This window comes from Myodes glareolus, chromosome 7 (assembly GCF_982192425.1).
Source record: "Myodes glareolus chromosome 7, mMyoGla1.1, whole genome shotgun sequence".
Classification (NCBI taxonomy): Eukaryota; Metazoa; Chordata; class Mammalia; order Rodentia; family Cricetidae; genus Myodes; species Myodes glareolus.
This window is the reverse complement of record NC_142032.1, coordinates 44,743,785-44,758,697: the sequence shown is the minus strand read 5'-3', so window position 1 is coordinate 44,758,697 and position 14,913 is coordinate 44,743,785. Positions and strand designations below refer to the sequence as shown.

General features: G+C 43.4%; 1 protein-coding gene across 3 annotated transcripts in view; it reads right to left on the bottom strand.

Moving 5' to 3' along the window:
- Window positions 1–8,849: 8,849 nt before the first annotated feature.
- Gcnt1 (glucosaminyl (N-acetyl) transferase 1) overlaps window positions 8,850–14,913 on the bottom strand; it is a 31,478-nt gene continuing 25,414 nt past the window's right edge. For all 3 annotated transcript variants that reach the window (XM_087908044.1, XM_087908045.1, XM_087908046.1), the window contains exons 2-3: window positions 14,500–14,643; window positions 8,850–12,375 (exon numbers count right to left, since the gene is read on the bottom strand). In XM_087908044.1, the coding sequence (XP_087764170.1) occupies window positions 10,942–12,228 (1,287 nt within the window). In that variant the 5' untranslated portion in view covers window positions 12,229–12,375; window positions 14,500–14,643 and the 3' untranslated portion in view covers window positions 8,850–10,941. The remainder of the gene's footprint in view (window positions 12,376–14,499; window positions 14,644–14,913) is intronic.

The following is a 14,913-nucleotide window of genomic DNA, read 5'->3' as shown; positions in this document are numbered from 1 at the left end:
ATATCAATAAAAAAGTATATATAAAAAAAGAACTGGTTAAAACCATGCCTAAGCATCTGGGCAGTGGTGGTGCATGCCTTTAATCCCAGTACTCAGGAGGCAGAGGCAGGAGGATCTTTGTGAGTTTGAGGCCAAACTGGTGTACAAAGCTAGTCCTAGGACAGCCAGGGCAACACATAGAAACCCTGTCTTGAAAAAATGAAACAAAACAAAACAAAAAAGTCATGCCTAAGCTAAAGGCCAAGCTTTTATAATTAACAATAAGTCTCTATGTTGTTATTTGGGAGCTAGCTGACAGAACAGAGAAAGACTCGTTACAAGGCATGATCACATATGCCTTTGATCCTAGCACTCAAGAGGTAGGTGAATCTCTGTGAGTTTGAGGTCAGCCTGGTCTACATAGGGAAGGCAAGAGCAGACCGTGCTATACAGTAAGTACATGTCTCAAAGAGAGTGAGACAAGTCACCAACAATTTATAATACAGAAAAGAAAATCTCTTCAACAAATAATCTTGGGAAACTGTATGTCCATATTCACAGAAATCAAGCCTGTCTTCGGTTTTTATTGTTGTAAAGAGACACCATGACCACAGCAACTCTTATAAAGAAAACATTTGATTGGGGGTGGCTTGCCTACACTTTCAGAGGCTTAAACATCATGATGGCTTGCAGGCAGACATGGTGCTGAAGTTGCGAGCGCTATATATTGCAGGCAACAGGAAGTTGACTGACTGTCACACCGAGGGAAGCTTGAGCAAAAGAGACCTCAAAGTCCACCCCCACAGTGTCACTCTTCCTCTCACAAGACGACACTCCTCATAGTGCCACTCCCTTGGGGAGGTTATTTTCTTTCAAACCACCACAAAACTGGACCCTCATCTTTCACCATTTACAAAATCAAGTCAAATTAGCAAGTACAACACATGAAAATACAAGTGCCTTAGGAGAAAATATAGGGAGAAATTTCTTTGATATTGGTCTTGGTGACATTATACAGCAAAATAAGATTAATTATATATATTGTGCAAAAGAGTCTATCAATGTGTAATGTTAACATGTTATGAATTATAAAATGATAATTACTAAGTCATAAAAATTTAATCCCCAAAATATGGAGAACAAAAACAAAACACTTCAACCCACTGAGCCATCTCTCCAGCCCCAAGGAAAAAATGTACTTCTTACAATACTGACCTGTTTGTGTGTAGGCAGTGGTGAGTACACATGCGCCACAGCACACATATGGAGGTAAGAGAGCAGCTTGTAGAAGCTGTTTCTTGCCTTCCACTTTGTTGAGGCAGGATGTCGCTTGTTTCTGCCATGCTGAATATTCCAAGCTAGTCGACGTGGGAGCCTCTGATCTCCATCTCCCATCTTCTCTCAATGTTTGGATTTTTACCTGCTGAGTTACCTCTCTATTTCTCATATATCATTTTTGTGGTATTGTGTGTTTATGCTTGCATATGTGCAGTTGTAGTAGGAGGCGCGGGCTGTTTTACGTCCCAGCTGCCCGACTCCCAGCCGCCCGGCTAGCTTACACCCAAAAAAACCGTCCGGAAATTGTATTAATTAAATTACTTCCTGGCCCATTAGTTCTAGCCTCTTACTGACTAACTCTCTCATATTAGTTTAACCCATTTCTAATCTGTATATCACCACAAGGTTGTGGCTTACCAGGAAAGATTCTAACCAGCGTCTGTCTCAGGCAGGAGAATCATGGTGTCTGCCACATTTCCCTTCTTCCCAGCATTCTGTTCTGTCTACTCTACACTTGCCCTATCAAAAGGTCAAGGCAGTCTCTTTATTCAACCAGTGAAAACAACACACAAACAGAAGAACCTCCTACACTGTGTAAGCCAGAAGTTGTTGTCTTGAGACAAAGTGTCTCACTGAAGGTATGTGCACCAGTGCAGCAGATTAGCTGGTCAATGAGTTCCACGAGTTTGCTTCCTCCTTCCCTCAATAGCACTGAAGTTACAGAAGTGCACTATGGTGCTCTGCTTTTCCCAAAATGCTAGAGATCCAAAGTCAGGTCTTCATGATTGCAAGGCAGGCACTTTATTAATTCAGTCATTTCCCTAACCCTAGCAACTCATACATTTTAGCAGTAAAAAATAATAAAGGACAGACTTGAGTAGACACACTAATAGCCAATGGATATATGAAAAGGTACATGATTTCACAAATTGCCAAAGAAGTGCAAATCACACATTTGCTGGAAAATAACAAACACCAGTCAATGTTAAGTGCTAGTAGCATCAAGGATCAAAGAGACCTCTTCTATGCCTTTAGTGAGAGTGGTCAACATAGGAATTACAAGAGTTAAAAATCCCAACTGGTAGATATCCTTCTAAGAGACTGAAATCTGCCGTGGTGAAACCCCCAGACTCTCAGCAATTGCAGTCACACTCACAACAGCTGAGGCTGTTTTGAAACTGTCCTTTGCTCCTCTCAAAGGAACAACCAGTCATTGTTCCTATCCCAGAGTTGTTCTTCCCTGAGTCCTTCCCAACTTATCTCAAATTCCAGGAGTCACACAACCCTGCAGTCTGTGCTTGATAGCTGGAAGAGACTATCCCCAGGCAGAAGCAATCATCTTGGGATCACAATTGAATTGCTCTACTCAAGAAAAAGTGACTTCTCTGGTGCCAGGTAGATCTCCAAATGGAACCTGAGAGCATGATCAACCGGAACACTGTTCAGACAAGATCATTTGGCTGTGCACATACTTAGTCCACTGCTTTTTTCTTTCTGCTATAAAATCCTGAAGCTTTATTGATACATGAAAGATAGGACTTAGGATGGGACTCAACATTGGTTCATGTTAATGTCCATTCAGGTCATGCTGAATAAATTCTTCTCTTCCTTATGACCTCTCATCTCTCTCACTGGACTGTCAAAGTGGTAGATGGCTATATTCGGTTTGTTGGAACTTTCTGATTTATAAGTGAATGATTGGAAGCGTCACCCCAGCCCCTGGCCCTGGGAGTTGTGTTGGTCGGGACTCCAACTCCTAGCCAGCCAAGCTGAACCCTCCCCGGGGAGGGTCAGGACCACTCCCACAGTCTATTTAGGCTTATGCTGGGGGTGGGGGTGGGTGGGTGAAGGAACATATGGTCTCCAGGGTTTGCGTGGACTCCTCTCCCAGCCATGCTGTCATGGTCCACCCGAGAGTGCTGCATTTATTAAACATGGGCATTTAATTTGGTCTAATCTGGTTTAATTAGAATTGAGTCAGTGGAGCAGCTTTTCTTAAGATTAAACCAAACAATAAGTATCCATTGACAGGTAAGAGGATGAATAGAATGGGTGAGGATGGTGCTACTATTCAGACACAAAAAGAGAAGGAAAGCGCTGTTGTAGCCCTGTGGATAAAGTCAGGGGCACTACACTGAGGGAAAGAGGCCAGGCACAGGACAAACAATTCCCAGCCTCTTTGCAAGTACAGCCTAAATAATCAGCCTCATGGAAACAACAGAAAGTTGATTGTAGGAGTTGTGAGAGTAGGGAAAAAATCAGAGGGGATTTAGTTCCAAAGGTAGAAACTTGTAGTAAGAAGTACAGAGTAACTCTGGTTACTGCTGTACTGTGTACTTCAAATTTAATAAGAATAGGTCTCTCTATCTCTCTCACACACACAGACACACACACGTTTATTATTCATTGTTTGTGACACTGTGAGTGTGTAGGGGTCGGAGGACTAACTTGCTAAAGCCAATTCTCTCCTACCCTGTGAGTCCCGGGGACTGAACTCAGGTCATTAGGTTTGGCAGCCAGTATCTTTATTGACTGAGCCATCTCTGTGGTTCCGAGGAGTAAATCTTAAATCCTAGGAGTGTTTCCACCATACAAAGGCAGCTGTAAGGTATGATGAATATTCTAATTAACTTGATTGTGGTAATCTCTTAGTAGTGTGAGCATCTATCAAAACATCCTGCTATACTCTTTAATGACATATAATTTTTGCTTGTCAATTATACCTCAACAGCCTGGAAACAACTAGCTAATCCCTTCTTTTTGCTTCAAGCTTTTCTGTAGGCCCACCTACCTTTTATGGCCTGGAAGCCAGAAGTCTTTGCAACAGGTTTCTTCACTCCCCACATTCCTTGACAAATCCCTGCAACTGTCAATTGATTTAGAAACACAAAACCCAGCCTAACAGGACTCAGGCTAACATAAATCCCCTATTCTCTCCATTTCCTGGACATGCTGCTATTACTAAAGAATACAGATAAACACAGGTTGCCCTGGAACTGGGGCCTGAAACTTTTCATGTATTTTATGTAGGGACACCTCCTTCTCCATCTTTATATGCTTCCATCAAGTATTAGAAGAAAATGTATCAGGACGATTCATTCTCTTGATAGCTTCCTAACTCTCCTGTCCCCTCTCTCCCAAAGCTAGCCATGGTTTGGCAGGTAAAGTGCTGTTTGGACACATGCATAAGAACCAAGTTTTTATCCATTTAAAAACCAGGAACCCCAGTACTGGGGCTTGGGGAGAGGGTGACAGAGACAGACAGGTACCTGGGACTAGCTGAGCAGTCTAAGAAAAACAGCTAGCTTCAGGTTCAGTGAGAGATCCTGTTAGAGACAGCAAGGTGAAGAGTGGTTGTGGAGGGCACCTGACCTCTGGCCTCTACTAGCAAACACATAAGTATACACACACACATACACAGAGAGAGAGAGAGAGAGAGAGAGAGAGAGACAGACAGACAGACAGACAGACAGACAGACACACACACACACACACACACACACACACACACACACACAGAGGAATCGTATTTTCAAATTCACCGTGCTTTTTCCTTTTTCTCTCCTGTCTCCGCAAACTCTTTAAGGGATCGTTCCAACAGCTCCACAATGAATGAACTACTTGTTTCTATTCCTGTAATTTCTCACTGCATTTGCTCCTGAAAGAAAGAAAAATTATAAGGAGGGAAGGAAGAAAGGAAGGGAAGGGCTAGCTAGTGGTGTTTTGTGGAAGAGCCTTGCATACAAGCCTCCGTCCAAGAAGTGCGCTCCTCAGCAGAGCGTGGGTTGGAAGGACAGGTGTGGCTGAAACAGAAGACTTTTTTGTTTGAAAACAATAGATGCCCTTTGAGTTATGCCTATCTAACCCCTTTGCAAGCTGTACCCAGTATGCTACAGTGATTATGCCAAGAAAGGAAGTAATATTACCCGCCAGGTGTGCAGAACATGCAGTAAACTAGTGCCTGCTAACCGTCGGTTGATAGACAAGATGGGCTTCAAGGAACATTTTAAAATGGGTGTTCTTCTCTGAGTGGAGGGGTAGGGAAAATTCCTCTAACGAGAAAGCATTTCTTTTAAATCGTCACAGGCCGGGGAGTTTTCTAATCTGTCTAAAGACAAATAAATAAAACAAAATATTAAATAAACAAATTATAAATACTTAGCAATATTTAAGCCAGCAGAGTTAATGTTCAGAATGTTTTTCAATGGCCTTTTAAAATCACATTGGTTTCTGTTAGCTAATCTTAAAGGTAGGGAATCCTTCTGCACACAGTTCTCTAGTCAGTCAAGATCTTCCGCACCAATGCTGTTCATCAGTTACCCCCAGTGTGGGAAGATGAGTATTTCCAGTTCCCCAAAAAGCAAACATATTTCCCTCACTGGCAGGAAGCACATCATGAAATACCTGATACAAAAAAAGCGCCATATGTGTGCGTGTGTGTATTAAAGATTTGTTTTTATTTGTTTGTATGAACAAATGCCATGGGTAGGGGGAAGCAGAAAAGCGTGTCAGATTCTCCTGGAGCTGGAGTTACAGTATGCGGTTGGGCTAGCACAAGATGGAGTCATCTAAGATAGCAAGACAAACACTTTTGTGGGAACCAACCCCTCTGGATATTTTGCACATCTTGTAAGTCTGCTGATCCCTTATCTCAGAAGAACAGCCTTCTGCTATTCTAAGAGCCAGGGGCCTTCCTAATAAAATTTGCTTACAGAAGTCCCTTTTGCCTGCTGCCGTTCCTTTCCCCTTTGCGGTCTCCTGCTCAACTAAAATCAACCTATAAAACTCCAATGAAAACCTATAAAGATTCCCTTTAGCAGGGCTGTTCTTCCTTCTCTTGCGGACAGCCCGAAAGTTCGTTCCCCTAGATAAAGCTCTATCTTTCAGTCTCCACGTGGCTCTGGTGGTGTGGTTCTTCTAATGTTGCAGTGTGAGTCACTGACTTGGGTGCTGGGAATCACTCTTGTCCTCTGAAGGACAATTGTGCCTAACTTCTGGATCACTTCCCCAACCCACAGATAAACATTTTAAGGTGCCAAAGGCAAAATCAGCACCAACCTAAGCACTCTGGGATCTTGAAGACAGACTGACAATGGCCCACATTAGCGAGGTGTGTATACATGGCTCATCCATAAAGTAATATCACTAGCCAACACTTTCTTCCCCAATGGCAAATGCATCACTCATCTGGCTACTTCTAGAAATTGCTTTAATTGACCTATACAACAAAGAAATCTCATAGTTAGCTAAGAATAAAGCCTTAAAAAACACTGCCAAATCCCACCATGACTTAACTCTAAATCGTTTCCTGGGGAAGAGTAGCAAAGGCAGCAGGGGCCTCTGCCTGAGGAATCTTTCAAGGTAGAGGGACAAAGATTCCCTCAGGCAAACCATGAGGAAAAGGCTCCAAATTCAGATTTGACAGCCAACAATTTTATGGAGCTGGAGGGAATGACTCAAAAGGTACAGTTTGGGGGGAACTCCAACCACTTCTTTCCATTCAATGCCCTTTCTTTTAGAAGATCACATTATATGCAATTTTCCTCAGATAGTCTTTTAAGTACTGAGGATGAACACACTGAAATGTTTACTAGCACTAACATTGCCAATTTGATACCTGAAAGTTAAATCTTGGTTTAATCTAGTTTGAGTTAGCATATGCTTGTTAAAAGAAAGCATTGGGGCTAGGGATATAGTTGGTAGAAAACACATGGGCCTGAGTTTGAATCCAATAAGCCATGTGAAAATGCTAGGCACGACGGAACCTTTTTGCAACCCCAGCACTGGGGAGGGAGACAAGATCTCCAGGACCTGGGGGCCAGCCAGACTAAGCTACCTGTAAACTCCAGGTCAGTGAGAGACCCTTTCTCAAATGAGGGTGGATAGCATTCCTGAGAATGACACCTGAGTTCATCCTATAGTTTCTACACACACACACACTCGCATGAACGTGCATGCACTCATTTTATTTTTTTTTTTTTTTTAAATTTTTAAAAATTTTTTATTTTCTTCTCTTTTTTTTTTACGCATGCACTCATTTTAAAAAAAAATGAAATTTAGGTACTGAAGAAAAGGATGATGGCTCAACAGTTAAGAACACTGGCTGCTCTTCCAGAGGACTGGGTTTGATCACCGGCACCCACATGGAACAGTTCCCAACCACTGGGAATTGCAGCTTCCAGGCAATTCAATGGTTTCTTCTCCTGGAGGCTCACGAAGATGCACACACGCACGAACAAAAAATACTTAAAAGAAAAAAAAATCTGAACTAGGCATGATGTCACCTGACTATGCCAAAACTGAGGGATTGGGGCAGGATGACCAGGGGTTTGATGCCAATTTGTCATAAACTGTGAGACCGTTCTCAAGTCACTGGTCAATCAAGTCACTTGTCTGAGCTAGAATGGGAGGAGCAGCTCTCTGACACCTCAGCCTGCCTGCAGGTACGAGGGCCTTGATTTGATCCCCAGCACACACAAAAAAGTCAATGACAATAAAATCTTTATAGCCAGGTTTGGAGAAAGCTGTGCAATCTACTAACAAGTCTTGCTACTTTCCAGAATCCGGTTCATCTACGAACGTCTAGACCCTGCCGCTTGCTGAGCTATAAATGCAGGAGGCACAACTGAGGGGAAAAAAAGGAGTCTCCTCCCCAGATACTGAGCTTGTAACCGGGATGCCATCAAGCCTGACCTGTGCATGGCTTCTGGGTGCTCGCAGTCACATTTTAGATGAAATTTGTTCTGGCAAATAGCAAAAGGGATGGATTTCAGATCTCTCAGTACCTGAATATTTTGTAAACTTGTAAAAGATTTTATGGTGCTGGGAATCAAATCAAGGATCTCACATATCCCAGGCAGGCTAACGTGCCAGAGCTTTATGGCTGCAGAGTAGTCTGTGATAATCTAGACTCTCCACCACAGGCACAAACTGAAGTGGGTCCAACATCCAGGAATGCGCTCACAGCGTGCTTCTCACTTCCCCACCTTCACCTTTGTGCACGACCTGTCTCTTTTTGGGGGAAGGAGGGAGACAGGGTCTTATTGTACAGCCCTGGTTGGCCCGGAACTAGCTATAGAAAGCAGGCTTGTCGCAAGTTTACAGTGATCCCCCTGCCTCTGGAGCTCGCCACCACACCTAGCCTTTAATCTTACTTTGTAATGTAATTTTCTCTGGTCACTTATATTCCTCTCAGACATTTCTACTTCAGTAATTTCAGACATCTCTGCCTTCATTTTTCAATCACTACTGACAAATATGAGAACCAACTTTCTTGCGATGGGCAGAACGAAGAAGGAATAATTCATGCAGACTGCACTGGTTGCTGAATGACTGATTTTAATGGTGATACGACTGATTCATTGAAAAAAGTAAAACCATAAATAGTCTTGCATTTTATAATTCATAATGATGATTATTTAAACAGCTAAAAACATCCAGTTCCATCAGTTCTACACATGGACTACTAAAACAGCCTCTTCCAATCCAAATCACATGAAGAGGAAATAAATTCACCTCAATGACCCCTACTAGATGAGTGAGCAAGCACATGTCTAGATATAATAATGTTCCCAGTTTTCAAGGCAAACAAGTTTTCTTTTTTTTAACCTTGGGCTTCAAAGAACCTAGGCAGTTGCCTATAAAATAATGTAAAATCTTTTTAAATTAACTTACTTTTAACAAATGACACATAAATCTTGATTGACTTTATTTTATTTGTGAATGTGATTCTTAGAAGTTTTCTATAAAAGACCTTAATGACTGCATTAAAATTAGTGTTTACTAACATACGAAATGACTTAAATAAGGCAAAGTGGCATTGTGCTCTTCTGAAATGTCTTACGGTGTCATTTCCAAGTTTCCTTTTAAGTTCTTCGAATTATTTATCCCCACTGTATGAATTTTGTTTTGCTTTAAGTCATAATGGAAAATTTTAAAACAAAATTCATTGAGTGCCAATAAACAGACACCGCAGGAGCCCCGCATGGGACATCGGGACACGGCAACATCAGACAGCTCGGCGGGCGCGGTGCCGGGACGTGAGGTATCACGAGGTGTGGAGACTTCACAGCATTAATGCGGGGCTCTGGAACCCTAGAATCCTAGTCTTACTCCTACAGTGGGAAAAAAGGAGACCCTCAAACTTGCCATTTAATTCTGAACTAAATGCAGTTGTACGACGCTGAGTGTTTAGAGGAATAACTCGAAATACCTGATTCTCAAAAAAAATAAAAAATACTTGTAATTTCTTTCTTAAATGTTATTTCCAGTTTTGCAAAGTTCTAGAGTTCATCCAATGCAAAGCAAATGGGGCTGTGTGTGTCAACGGCTGGCGACCTCGGGTCAGGGTCACTGGACCCGCTCGCTGCTTTTACCTTCAGTTTTCAAAACAGAAAAGCTGCTTACAGTACGGCTACAGCTGCTCACACAGATTTTACGTCACCAGGCATCCCTGACTTGAGATCCAAAAGATGCCCTGCCTCATAGGTAAAGAAGCCTGTCCCCGTAAAGAGGCATTCGACAAAGCCTGGGTACAAACTAAAGAAAGAAGCCGGAACCAGCATCGAGGGCACACAACACCCACCGCTGGGACCATTGGTGCTGCAGTTTCGCAGCAAACGTGTTTCTATTGATCCAAGACAAAACCCTGCTTATCTACCGATCCCTGCCTTTTCTGATGACAAGAACTGCCAATAAAAGACTAGCTTTGAGGCAGAAAACATACTTTCTCAGTTGAATGCCTTAAAGTTGTCTGGTATGGTTTTTCTCATGGATTATTAAAGTGGACTACATTGTAGAACTAAAAGTACACGGTGTTGATTCCTGCTTAAAATCTAACGTAAATGACAAGGAGAGTCATCAGAATGCTGGCCGAACAGTTTAGAAATAGCTAAATAATATTAAGATGGGGAGAAAACAAAATTTCATTTGAGATAAGAGTCAGAACCACAGAAACCTATATAATCACTTGAGCTTAAACAATCCTCCTGCTTCACAGGTTCACACCCAGCTGGCTCCTAGAATCTTCTAATAACTTAAAAGAAATTATAGAAACCGGTGAGCTAGAAATTACCCTTTCCCCCTGTTTTTGGAAACACGTATGTATGGTTGTAAGCAAAAACAAAGACAGAGATATTCATGCTGAGCATATTTTAAACCCCTGAGACGACACAGAGGCACCACCCCAAAGAGTCACAGCACAAAGGAGATTCCTTACAAGGAAAACTTAATAGTAAAACTGAATGTCTGTTCCAAAAACTGTACAAGGTAAACATATCTTTGTGATTGGTTGCCGCCACAAACTTATTCACGTCAAGAAAATTACCGTGTTTAAAATTCTCAAGAGAATTTTGGCACAAATCAAATCTCCTTTGGATCAAGTACCTGGCTTCTTTGATTAGTTGGGGAGGCTGATTGTGTCTTTGGCCTCTTTCCCAGTCACCTGAGTCCCCTCTGTCCATAAAATCTTCCCCAGCCTCCATCTATCCTCACTCTCTCCTCATTTTGACTCCAGAACACTGACTGTGTCATCCTCTCTTGTACCTGGATCCTACACAATTCATGCAGCTTCTCGGACACAGACTTAAAAATCATCACCCCAAGGAGGACCCCAAATGAGACAAAGGAAGCGGATGAGGGGAACGCTGAGTGTATCCTTATTCTCCCCGGGATTCCTGACAGCACTCAGTGTTCTAAGGTCTCCAGGGCTTTACGCCTCAGATGCTCATCCAAACACTGGATGGCAAAGGGGTCAACATCAATGTCAAACTTATTGGCGAAGAAGTGGTGTTTGCGAAGCATCCAGCTCAAGTCACCAGCTCCGAAAACGCACACGGAGCGCACGTGGACTCCACTGCACGGTGGGTAAGGAGCGCCTTTGGAAACATCCCCTTCAAAGTACTGCCACTTGACAAACCTAGCGACAGCATTCATGTCGGACAAGTCATACTTATGGCTTGCCGGGAGAGAACCAGGGACTTCAGGGATCCTTTGGATGGTGGCCCAGAGGTACTCATCCGGGCTATACGTGTCCTGTGCCCACTCCATGAACTTTTGGATGTTCTCATTTTCTAGCACAAAGCCTACATATTCCCTACTGACCACAAAGTAGGCACTGCCTGAGAAAAGAGGAGTTGTGAGCGGCGGCTGCGCTTTGGCCACCCCCGTGTTCGTCAGCTTCCCGTCGACAACGGTGTGTCGCTTCTTCCACCTTTCCTCCTTGTTGGGAGGCATCTTCTCGGTTTCCAGGCTGTTTTCGCCCAGGAATGACTTGAGCTTCCTGACAATTTCCAGGTTGGTTTTAATAGGGAAGTCCATACCGCAGAGGTTGATCAAGTACTTCCAGTTTGCACTCATGCTGTACAGGTCCTTCATGCAGTTGAGGTCAGCCTGAACCCGACTCCAGGACGCATAGACGACGTTCTCCAGCTGGCTGGCCACAAAGACATTCTTCAAGCAGGACGCAATGCCCGTTACCGCAGCTAAAAAGGGCTCCTCTGCTTTTTTGTCCACGTGAATGCAATAAAAATTCTGAGGCATATAGATGGCCCTCAGGAGCCTCTCAAGCATTTCAATCTTGTGATGAACCACTATGGAATACGCGATTGGAAAGTCTACCTCCTCCTTACTCAGGGGCTCTACAATATATTTGCGCATCCAGATGAAATAGGCACAGTCGCGGGTCATGTTTATATAGTCATGCGGTGTCCACCGTGGGCGCTTCCTGAATTTCACTGTTAGTGACTCAAGCCTTGCCTTCTGGATTTCATCGGGGTCACTCTGTAAAACTTTGGTGCAATTAATGTTGCTATTAGCATCATCTCCAGCAAGCTCCAAGTGTCTGATGCTAGCAAATTCAGGCTTCTGATGAATTCTTAGGACAGAGAAGATGACTAAAGAGAAGACGAGCGCCGCGAAGTAGTATTTTGTAGGATAAGACAAAAGTCTCCTCCGAAACAAATTTCTCAGCATTTCAAATGACAGTCAGAGACTTCCCTTCGAGATGGGGCAATCTTCTAGGCCTTGGCTGCCAATGGTATTTCCTTAAGTTTCCCTCGGTTGTGGCCAGATGAGTTGCCAGTTTATCAGTAGGACAAGATGTCACTAGACAGGACAGTGCTAAAAAGGAGCGAAAGACATAGTAAGTGGGACTGTTCACAGAATACTCAAGCTCAAAACGCTCTCCTGTGCTACGAGGCCAGCGGCTTCAAACAAAACAAGACTGCCTTAAGATTGCTCCAAAAAGACCCATTGTTCTCATATTAATGCAGGATGCTGGGATTTAAAAAAAAAAAAATCAAACCAAACCCAATTCAGGATGTGCTAAAATATCCTACAATAAACAGCGGAGGCTCAATGTGGTGGCACAAGTCTTTAATCTCGGCACTCAGGAGGCAGAGGCAAGCCGGGTTTGTGTAGTGGGTTCCAGGAAAGCCATGGCTAAAGCGAGACTGTCTCAGAAAAATGGACAATCTGACCTTCAGGTATACAGAAGTACAAGAACACAGAGGAAGAGCGTGACTGTAATTACTGAACTATCCACACGCCAGGAGTGTCACTACCCTGCCAGTTCTAAAACTAACACCTCTATCTTAATAATCTTAATATCAATACCGAGCTCCTCCTGAGCAGCCAGGAGACGTGCAAGCGCTGGATCCATTCTGCTTTTTGCTGATTAAGGACTATGACTCATTTAGAGATAAGTATAAAAACAATAGTGAAGATTCTGGAAGATTCTGGAAGCAAGTGGACTGGAAAGGCTTAGCTGAACAGCAGCCAGACTGGTGGCTGTTGGGTGAACCCCTATGTGCAGCTCCTCAGCGATAATATGTTCAATAAACAAGACAGCTTTGCGTCTCCTACACTGGCTAGAAATCTTTAGAAAAACAATATGTGGGCTGGGAGCGTAATTCAGTTGGTAGGACGCTTGCTTAGCATGCGAGAAACCCTAGTTTCAGTGGCCAGCACCACATATTATCAGGCAGATAGCATATCCATAACCCCAACATGCAGGTAGAGGCAGAGGGATCAGAAGTTCAAGATTATCTCTGAACACAGAGTAAATTTGAGGCTATGTGTCTCAAAATTAGAACAACAACAACAACAAAACCCCACTTCTATCGATTGTCTAAACTCAAATGTCAAGAACCTAACCGATTTTTAGTATATAAAGTGCTTATAAACATTCAAATATTGTGTGTGTGTGTGTGTGTGTGTGTGTGTACAGGCACACACACTTGGGGGCAGGGTGAGTTTTACATGCCTGTAGACACGTGGTAACTATTGTTTCTCAGTTGCTCTTTGCCATGTTTTTCTGCAGCAGGGTCTCTCACAGGCCCATAGATCACCAAGGGTATTAGGCTGGCTGGCCACTGAGCCCCGGGGACCTGACTTTATTCGACTCCTTAGCGCTGAGACAACAACCTATGCAACCACACCAACTTTGTTTTTGGGGGGATTGAACTTAGGTTCTTAGGCTTACAAAGCAAGTTCTTGCCTGATGGTGCTAACTCCCCGGCCTTTTTACATTTTCTGTAAGATTTTATTTTTAGTTATGTTTTTATGAGGGCAGCATGCCCACACGAGTGCAGGTACCCACAATGACCAAAGAGTTCCTAAACTGGAGTTAACACACGCAGTTATGAGACACCCAATGTGTGTGTTGGGAACCAAACATGGGACCTTTGCAAAAGCAGCAAGTGTTCTTAACCACCAAGCCATCTCTCCAGCTCCCGGTGTTTTTATTTTGTTTATTAGGAACAATTCTGTAAGCTCAGTGTTTGAAAGCCTCTAATCCCAGCACTCAGGAACCAGAGGTAATTGGATGTATGTGAGTTCCAGGCCAACCAACAATACCAGAACAAACCCCCACAAACAAGAACAGTTTTGTGACATGGCAGTTGGTATGGAACTAATACTCTGATTATCCACACCAGATCTGAAACAATTTTTGGATGTGTGTGTGTGTGTGTGTGTGTGTGTGTGTGTAGGACAGAGTGTTTCTGTTGTTTTTTGTAGGCCAGGTTGGCCTTGAACTACTGATGAGCCCCTGCGGCTTCAGCTTCCCAGTACTTGCTGAGACTGCAGGCACAGACTACCATGCCAGGCTTGAAGTACGTGTTTGACACCAGAATAAACGACTGTACTTTTAACATAGTTCATTAGGAAATAATTTGTTAATACTAATAAGACAAAGTGAAAAATAAATAGGATGGCATTAAGGAAAACATTCAGACTTTTTACCATTTAGAATCCCAGGAAGTCTGGACTCGGGGACCTGATTCCTGGTGACATCCTGCATTCGCTCAGAGCTGCCCTGCTGCCAAGTTTCTGTCGCGCACCAGGCATCCAGCACTGATGACATGTCCCAGCAGGCTTTCCAACAGTCTGTAAAATGGAAGGGGAAGAGAGTGAAGGGGTGCTGATGGTGTGTTTGTAGTATGCACACCCGCAGAAAGCAACCATTCTAGTATGTTTACCCTCAAACCCGGACCCTACTAAGGTCTCTAATCTTACTTCTTTTGCTAATGCTATGTTTGTGATTCAGGTTAAACTTGGTTCCTCTGCCTCCCCCCCCCCCCCCCCACCGCCGCCCCAAGCCTCAAACCAAGGATCTAGGACAGGTTAAGCTTTCTAAAAGACCCTCCAACAGCACTC